This window comes from Passer montanus, unplaced genomic scaffold (assembly GCF_014805655.1).
Source record: "Passer montanus isolate IOZ18808 unplaced genomic scaffold, ASM1480565v1 scaffold15, whole genome shotgun sequence".
In the NCBI taxonomy this organism is placed as follows: domain Eukaryota; kingdom Metazoa; phylum Chordata; class Aves; order Passeriformes; family Passeridae; genus Passer; species Passer montanus.
In genome coordinates this window covers 8,260,628-8,269,999 of record NW_024362051.1, presented here as the reverse complement: position 1 = coordinate 8,269,999, position 9,372 = coordinate 8,260,628, and the positions used below count along the sequence as shown (strand labels likewise).

Here is a 9,372-nt window from a genome sequence, read left to right as displayed (position 1 = left end):
CCTGACCCATAAGACAGTCTTGAAATCAGTTCTATCTGGTATAATTTCAAAGCAGGTTCAGGGTTTGGGGTTTATTTGCTTGAATCATAGAATCATTAAGGTTGGAAAAGATTGCTAAGGTCATCAAGTCCAGCTGTTGGGAGACTGACCATGATAATCTGGAAGTCACAGTTCCAACATTATGTTTCCTTAAATACTCAACCTTTATTTATTTGCTTTTATTTTAATTATTGCTCAGTTTTAAAAACCTGTAAATTTGGGGGATGGTTCAGATCCAGAAAATGGGTGTTTATCATTCTCCACCAACTGCTTCTGGAAGTATATTCCAAAACAGCCCACTTGGTCCAAGGACCTGGATACATGCTCCTTGCAGAGTCAACAATCCCCTGCAATGTAACCACTAATTTCACTCTTGTTTCAGTTAAGTACAAGATCAAGAATTAATTTGCTTATGACAACTTCCCATTCTCATTGCAAATGGTGGAATGAGTGTGTGCACTGACTTTTGCTTGTGAAAGAGGAGCAGATCCATTGCCCAACTCCATTTTCCTGCTTGGCAGTTGTTAGCAAAGGGCACACAAAGTCTGTGTTTTGGGTGAGTGGGAAAGGAGAAAAGGTGTTTTGGACAGTAGCAGCTGAATTCTTATTTTCTTATGTCTTCTGTAAGGTCTTTATTTCGGAATGGGGTAGGCTGGGCTCAAAATTTGGCAAAGAAAGGGGGATTTAAGCAGCTAAAATCTACCAGGGCTAAAACTACAATTCCCTAAGCATCTTGCTTCACTGATGCCTGAAACTGGAGGCACCTTAGTGTGTAGAATGCCTTTTTTATGTACTTGGAAGCTTTTCAGTTGCCTCCAGTTTGGCTCCTGTAGCTGTTGTACTCTAAGCAGCCTTGCTCCCAGCTAATCCCCCTTGGGATGGAGAAACCAGGTAATGAAGCGTTTTGGCCGAGGGCCTGATCTGATGATAGATGCTTTCAGAGAGAATCATTTGTACAGCAGGAGGGCTGGGCTCCTTGCAAAAACACATCTGTGGATTCAGAGAGCCACGGGAATGCCAGGCCACCAAGGGAAAAAAGAAGACTTCCACTCCCCAGTTTATCAACAGCCACGTGGTGCTTGTTTCGGTTACTGCCAGTGAAAAGAGGGTTGGGTCTCCTTGGTTATGTGCAAGGAAATCCATAGGTGGCTGTTTCTAGAAGGTGACTCATGTGCGTGGAGTTTGCTGAGCTCTGGAGGAGTTCACGCTTCCAGCAGCATCGATGGGACCATCCCTGGGGAGCCCCTCACTCTGCTCCTTCCTTTTGACCCTGAGCTGAAGCTCTTTGTGCTGGTGCAGGGCACAGCGCTTTGGTGCTGACCAGAGATTGCAGGGTCTTCTGAGGAAGCACATCCTTGCTTTACCAGGCTGAAAAGCAACAGCCAGCACCAAGTGCAAAACTCCGGCCTGCCCCAGCCTTGCTCAGACTTGACCTCTTATCTGAAAGAGCCATTTGAGGTGTGACTGTTCATGCATATGGAAAGCAGTTGCTTTAAATTGGCTGGGGAGCACAGGAACAGAGGTGAAATGTTTCATATGGTGGTTACTGCTTTGTGTTGAAGGTTAGCTGTTTTTTCCATGTGTACCGTGTTTGTGTCCATCACACAGGTATGAGGATACTTTACTCAGTTTTTCCATTGTTCGTGTGTGTTGCTAATGTGGTTTTGTTCTACCTCTTGCAGGCAGTCACTTCTTCCATCGTAACTCTCTGTCCCCTCGAAGCCTGGTCTACGAGAGCGAGTTCTCAACCATCGAGCCTGCCTTGGACATGTACGACGAGAACAAAACCTGAAAGGAATCCATGCTCCTTCCTGGCCCTTTTTCCGTTTTTTTCATTTCTCATTCCTATTGTTGTGTACTCTTTCCATGGATCTCCTTTGTCTGAAGAAGAGCTGCTTTTTCCAGAACACGAACCCGCCTTCTCGTTTGCACAGACGAAGACCAGCTGTGGTGGATTCTGAGGGTGGCATCTTTGAGGTGACAAAGAGCTGTGACAAGCAAGGTTGTCTGATGGAAATTGCTGAGTAACAGCATGGGGAGCTGTGTCGGCCCAGCCACGGCGATGCAGGAGAGGTTTCACGGTGGCCCTAAGAGTTTGTGCTGAACTGCAAATGCGTCTCTTACACAGGCATCTGCTGTTTCCAATTTTTTAGTTGTCCAGATGGTTGGGCAATGTCAGAAAGGGAACTGGTTGTAGAGGAGATGGCCAGTGACTGGTAAAAGCACTCGTATATCTCGGTCAATCCATAACCTTACTGTGAAATAACCCCTTCTGAGAGGGACCTTTATAAGTGCATTGAGTTTCCTACAACCCACTTAACCCTGGACAGTGGCAAGCCAGTCTGATGTTCAAGCTGCAGAGAGGACCTGCATTTGCAGAAAGATTTCAAGGAACTTGATGGTTGGATTTTTTTTTCTCCAATTTGATTGAAGCAGGAGAAAAATGGTATACACAGAATATACTTTTGGTCCTTCTGCGTGCTGAAGTCAAGTGAGTCTCTTTCTGTAGAGAGGACATTCACAGAACCAGCACTTGATCTACCTAAAAACCATTAGACTTTTTGAAATATGCAGGAATCAAATTAGCTTTCTTTCTCACGTAACTTTTTTTTTTGGGGGGTGGGGGGTAAAAAATCCACCAAATTTTTCACTGAGGTTTTTTAAAAGCCAGCATGTTGGCATTACACAGAGAAGAAAAGAGGTAAGCTTCTTATCCCACTCTCCTGTTGAGATCTGCAACAGTTATTTAACAAATACGTTCTCTGAGCTGTGCCCTTTCCCACTGACATCAATAACGGGAATGCAGAAAGCAGGAGAAGAAAGGAAAGCAGCTACTGCTTTGACACGCTGCAGGAAAAATCAATTTTTACCAGCATGTGACACAAGCGGTGGGGAAATGGATATTGTTTGCAAGCTTCTGAGAGAACAATGCAGAAATGGAGAGCAAGAGAGGAACCTCTGGAGCCAAGTCATGCACAGCGTTCCTCAGCTGAGCCGCCATGGAGGAGCGAGCGCTTCCGCTCCAGCGTTTCCTACCGGACAATGCATAGCTGCTAATGAATGTTTGGATTTTTCTCCATTGCAGTCTGAGTTACTGTAGGTGTAGAAACTCATTTGTGTCCTTGTAATGTGAAACACAGTTTCACCCTCTGTATAGGAATCTTGAGAAATCAGTTAAGCCAAAAAGAAAGGTAAGACTTATCCTGCCATGCTTTAATTTCACCTGCTTTTGCAAGCAGGGGAATTTCCCCTCCTTTATAATGTTTTTAATTGTATAGCAGTCTGCTTAACATATATCCTTTTCTGAAGTGTGGTTCAGCTGTGTATTTAACATGGATGTTCAAGAGAAAAAGAAAAACCCAGCTCTGTAAAATGAGGAAATGAGCCTCTTTGCCGAGCATGCTTTGACTTTTGTTGCTGTGCGTCAGCTTTATTTAATCTGATAATTCAAGAGTGGGTGGCGTGAAGTGTAGGGAGGTTTTTCTCATAATACCCACATAGATATTTACCAAATGCACTTTTATTGCCATTCAGCTCGCTCTGGAAATGCGCTGAAGCCCCAGACTTTTTTAAGAGCACAATTTTGACACCCACTTTCTCCTACAAAGCAGAAGTGAAGGTCACAGGAAGTGCCCCAGGGGCTGGGCCAGCAGCGGGTCATGGCCAGTGGTCAGCATCCCTCCTCTGGTGTGGGGCAGGCAGCGACAGCTCCGCCGGCGAGCCCAGGCACAGCTCCCCATCCCGGCCTGGCTGAGCTGAACCCAGGCCCAGGCACAGCTCCCCAGCCCAGCCTGGCTGAGCTGAACCCAGGCCCAGGCACAGCTCCCCATCCCGGCCTGGCTGAGCTGAACCCATGCGGGGCTCGGGGGCGGCAGAAGGGCTGGTTGAGCAGCCCCTGTTTTTGCAATTACATCTGTGAGATCAGCAGGGACACGTGGGAGCGGCGCCTTGGGAACGCAAACCCCGAGAGGAAAATCACCGTCTCTCAAGGATGTTATGGGGCTTGTTTTTATCCGTGAGGGCAGTCAGGTTATGATAAACCCAGATACCTGGGTTACCTGGTTAAATGCCAACATGTCTTGTTGTCTTCCAGCCAGCACAGAGCTGCTCTGGTGGGGTTTTGGGTAGGACGGGCTCTTGTAGCACTGCGTGGGGTGCTGATGCCCCAAGCAAATCCTTCTCATAGGGGCTGCCCCATCCCAACACAGGGATTTCCCCTAAGGCCACCGGGAATGTCACTGGGGCAGTTTCAGCACAAAACCAAACCTGATGATTTCTCAGCTCCAGCTGAGCCCGTTTGCACGAGCTGTGTGCCAGAATATACAGAAAAGCTAGAAGAGGCATGGAAATTAAAAATTAGAAAGCACAAATCCCCCCCAAAGACAAAATAATAACTAATGTAATTTGTGCTCTGCTAAATCTTATTTCTAACTGAATATCTTGGCTTTAAGCAGGGGGAGGGCAGGTTTGCCTCAGTGGAGATCAGGGTCTGGCATAGCAATGTAAAAATAGATTTGCGCTGCAGCATCTTGGATAGGGGAGCAGGTATTTGTAATTGGCATCCTGGATTTGGGACATCTTGCAACACTGGAAAAATTAAAAGCTTGTTCAAGCAATCAGTCCCTACGTGAGTGCCAGGACGTGCTGGAGCAGGCCTTCCCCAGTTAGTCATATTTAGTGTGGGGAAGAGGCACCACAGCAACATGGGTGATTTTTTTCTGGGCTGTGCTGGTAAGTTTGAGGTTTTCCTTTTAATATTAATCAGTATATAAAAAAAGCTTGATGAGCATTGTTGTTCTTGTTCTGCTGCAGTGGTGCTGTGTGTGGTTGAGTCATTTCACAGAAGTAAAATATACAGCAACCTACCAAGCACTGTAAGTGCCAGTAACTTGGAAAATCATTCTCAAGGTTAAAAAAAAAATGCTTTTTTTTAATGGGAAAACATTCAGTTTATGACTTCTACATATAAAAAAAAAGCTTTTATCTCCAAGTGTTTTCCTAAAGTATTTAAACCCCAACACTTTGCCTTCTCTTTCTCAGCTTCCTTTTCTAGGAAAGTTTTGCATGTTCCCATAAGACATTTGTAAAATCAAGGTTTGCTTGTGTTCTTAGAGGATAATTGCCAGTAAGAAACCAGACTGTAAGTGTGCTTTTTACCTATAATACACAACATTAATTATTAAATTTGAAGCATGTTAAAATTTACCTAATGACCCTCAGAATTGCTCCCTCCAGTGAGCTCATGTGTTGGAATCTGCATTGTCCCTTTGCTCTAGGATGCTTGCCCTGGCACCTGAGGATGCTGTAGGAATAGCCAGGCATCCTGCATTAGCCAAAGAAAAAACAAAACCAGTTTCTTAAACATGTCTAGGACTATGTTATGAGACTTTCACACATCTGTTTTCTTTAAACACATTCATGTAAAATACTGCAAAGGCTTGGGAGAGCCAAGAGCTTTTTACCAGCTCCTGGAAAGCAGAGGGAATTCTGCAGGAAACATGGGTCACGCTGAGGCTCCAGGACTTGTTCAGTCCAATTTAGGTTTGAGGTAGTGCCACAGTCAGTTCATGAGCGGAAGGATGAAGGCACCAGGGTTGAGCTGAAGTTCAGGCAGCTCTGCAGCCTGATTACTGGCGAGTGAGTTGACTTAATTATTAAAAATATTTGTTATTTTGCTTAGCTAATAGTAATTTGTTTTTTACAGCACAGGAAATAGCAGAGCAGCTCAGAAGCCGAGGCACAGTGGGGCAGAGGGAAGAGCCACAGGGCTGCTGCCAGCCCTGCAGGGTGGGGAGAGAAGGACAGGAGAGCTCAGGGCAGGGACCTCAGGAAACACCTTCAAATTCCCGAGTAAAGCTTTTGCTCGTTTTTCACCCTGTGTTACCCAGCCATACTTGACCTAATTTTCCAGCCTGAGTGGTGCAGAAGAGTGTGTGATGTGCCATGACAGCTTGCATATGTGTTGTTATATTTAAAGATATCTTCACTTTTTCCTTTCCCTGCTAGACTTGCACTGCAGGGCAGCCTCAGCTCTGGCACACTCGGTGGAAACTGGTGAGCAGGGGAGGGAGTGAGAGAGGGAAAGATGTTCCAACTAAACAGGCTGGGGGGAAATCAGGGGAGAGGTAGCACTTCAATATGCTGGTGCTCATTTCTGCTTTTTTCCCCTTGTCTTTGAAATAATTAAGAGAAAAAGCTGTGCTCCCTACCCCTTCCTTGTGGGATGCAGTGATAAGAGCAGGACTCCAGTGGGATTTTGCTCCTGAGGCAGAGCCATGATGCTCTGTAACCCCCAGCCAGTGATATCCTCAGATGTTGATTAAAAACCCCAAATTCACAAGGGTGTGTCAGGTTTACCTGGTCCTTGCAAAGTGTTTTTTTTGAGGAATGAAATCTGGTCACAGAGCCTTTGCAAAGCACCACTAATTGACACCTTGTTATCTATCTTTCATTAACCTAGTCTTTTTAAAAGCCTGCGACATCCCCAGACACTTTTAATTCTAATCTCTACCTTTCCACTCCATCAGTTCCTACTGGCCTCCTCCTCTGGAGAGCTGGGTGAAGGTCCCTGTTGTGCAGGCACTGCTGTCCACTGTTCTCCAGCATCTTCTTCATCGCTGTGCCATCACCTCACTGTGCCATCACCATGCCAGCCAGCCCCTCCAGGGGGATGCATCACCCCAAACCAGTCACAGTCTGTGGGAGCACAGAGGCTCCTGGTGGGCTGTGCTCAGCCAAAGCAGGGTGTGTGGGATCTGGGCTGTTGTGGGATGCTCCTTCCCTGGATCACTGAATGGAGCATCCTTTTGCTCTTCTGCCCATCAGCCTCATGGAGATGCTCACATGAACAGAAATGGATGTGTAGGTTGTGCAATAACATATTAAATTGTTTTTGTTTCTTACTGCAATAATGTCCAGGGTCTCTGGACCTGGGGGTCCTGTGGTATAAATTGTTGCCCAAAAATAGTCCCTTTCCTAAGGAGTTAATAAGTATTAATATTCCTACAAAGTAAGAACTACATAGTGTTTTATTGAAAGTTGAAGCTGCTTAGAGTGATTTCAATGCAAGACTGAGGTGTAACATTAGCTAGTGTCATACAGCTGGGACTGGGGGTTTGCCCCCCAGAAATCAGATGGACATGTGTGTGAAGGCTCCCTCACTCCTGCTGGGCTATTCCTTTCTCCCCTTGTATCCAGAAGCCCCTCAGGAGCCAGGAGCTTTTATTCTTTTCCCTGAGCTCAGCTGTGTGCATTTATATGCCATTTGCCTTCTTTTTTTTTTCTTTTTTTTTCTTTTTTTTCTGCTTCTCACATATTTGGGGGCTCTCCTTTGCTTGGCTCTGATTTGATCTTCAGCTGCCCAGACCCCTCAGGGGGACAAGAGCCATTAATTCCCAGCAGAGCAGCTCTGCTGGGCTATGTTAAGGCATAGATCATCAGATTTGCTGTGGATCCCCGTGCCTGTGTCTGTAACACCCTCACTCTCTTTCAGGCAGTAAGAGCTGTAGGTGTCTGCAGCCTCCCCACACACTGGGCTGCACTGGGAGGGAGGATCATACAGAAAACAGCTCAGCAGCCTCCCATGCTCCAGCACAGGAAAGTCTGGGCGTGAAAGTAAACTTGTTCTTTGCTGCTGTTACATCAGGAATGTTTTATAGAGGGTTTGGGGCTGTCAAAGCAAAGCTCCTGGTGCAGGTTCATGAGGTCCCAGCAAGGCAGCGCCCCAGCCTGTTGCTTTCTGCTTGTGCTGGAAGGTGCTACATGAATGAGAGACTTCCCCATGCCACCACATCAGCAGACAGACTTTCCCCACCCTGTATGCCTAGGCTTAGCTCCCAGCACTGGTGAGGTCTGTCACACTGCTGCTGTAAAGGGGAATAACCTTTTGGAGCAAAAGGAGTGGTAGCATTGCTCTTCTGCTGTCCCATCAGCCCTGCTGCAGCTGGCAAGTAGATGTTAAATCCTAAAAGCTTCTCTGGATGGCCATGCTTGTCCAGGATCACCTGCTCGAGGCCATGGCTGACTATGCACTGACTCCACCAAAACAGGATCATTTTATCTCAGCAGAGAGGGAACCCCCCGGCCTTTGGGCACAGGAGACTGCAGCAAACAACAACACAAAACCCCAATTTGCGTGCGTGTAAAACGAAGAGGCTGTTGGGACTGGCTTGCTGCCAGGTGGGTCACACCGGTGTGACCAGGTAACCTGAACACGCCAGAGGCTGCCAGGGGTCTGGGGACACTGCGGGGACACAGGGACACACGGTGCCCTCCCGACAGCCAGAGCTCTCCAGCCCCTGTGGAAGTGTAGCTTGCCAGCAGCAGAACTTGTTGACATGTTTTGATGTAAGTATAACACTGTATTGTAGTTATGTGGTATATGCCAGTATGTTCATAGTGTATACCGACTAGTTAGGGTTTGCTAATGTACTACATTTCAATAAAAAGCAGTTTAAAAATACGGAGTTTGTGAGTTTGGTGTCTGAAAAGATGGGACAATAAAAGCATCACCCAGTGACTCCAGTCCTTCCAGCATTTCTTATAGATCTGTTCTAGAGGGTAGTGTGGAACACCATTTTCAGAGAGGATTTTTCCCACTCTGATGTAAACTTTTTTTTTCTTTTTGCCATACTAGTGTCTAGAAATCCCAGGCCATTAAGGGCCATATGGTTCAAAGTGGCTTATGAATATATGGAGACACAAATCCACCTTCTCACAGCTTTTGCCACTTTAAAGATTGCACAGAGTGAGCAAGAACAGCAATAGTTAAATGGGGAAGGATCCTTCAGCATCTTCTCCCAGTGCTCAAACCCTTCCCACAGGACACCCAGCCTTCAGAAACCACCCTGCTGCTCCCCAGAAACAGCCATGGCACTGAGGTGAAGGCACAGCCCTGCAGGCTGAGCCAGCTAATAAATATTTATATTAGAGTAGTGTAGAAGGCCTCCAGCTGGGATTAGGGCACTGCACTAACAAAGATAGATCATCCAGGGTTAAAGGATTAAAACCTAAAAAAACCATGGCATTCCTGCCTTCCTGGGAGCTGGGCAATAAGCACAGATATGGCAGATGTCAGTGTTCTCTGCTGCTGTAACCCTTTCAGAGTCTGCCGGGAGGCTCTCTAAAGGTTATTGAAACAAGAATAGCGGTTCACTAAATTATTGGGAAGCTGTTCCACAGCCAAGGGATGAGAAGGAACTGCATCTCCCCCTGTCCTGTGTGCCCCAGAAACAGCCATGGCACTGAGGTGAAGGCACAGCCCTGCAGGCTGAGCCAGCTAATAAATGGTTATATTAGAGTAGTGTAGAAGGCCTCCAGCTGGGATTAGGGCAC

General features: G+C 46.6%; 1 protein-coding gene across 2 annotated transcripts in view; it reads left to right on the top strand.

Moving 5' to 3' along the window:
* RNF130 (ring finger protein 130) overlaps positions 1–8,501 on the top strand; it is a 54,080-nt gene extending 45,579 nt beyond the window's left edge. For both annotated transcript variants that reach the window (XM_039701230.1, XM_039701228.1), the window contains one exon: positions 1,722–8,501. In XM_039701230.1, the coding sequence (XP_039557164.1) occupies positions 1,722–1,831 (110 nt within the window). In that variant the 3' untranslated portion in view covers positions 1,832–8,501. The remainder of the gene's footprint in view (positions 1–1,721) is intronic.
* Positions 8,502–9,372: the final 871 nt, after the last annotated feature.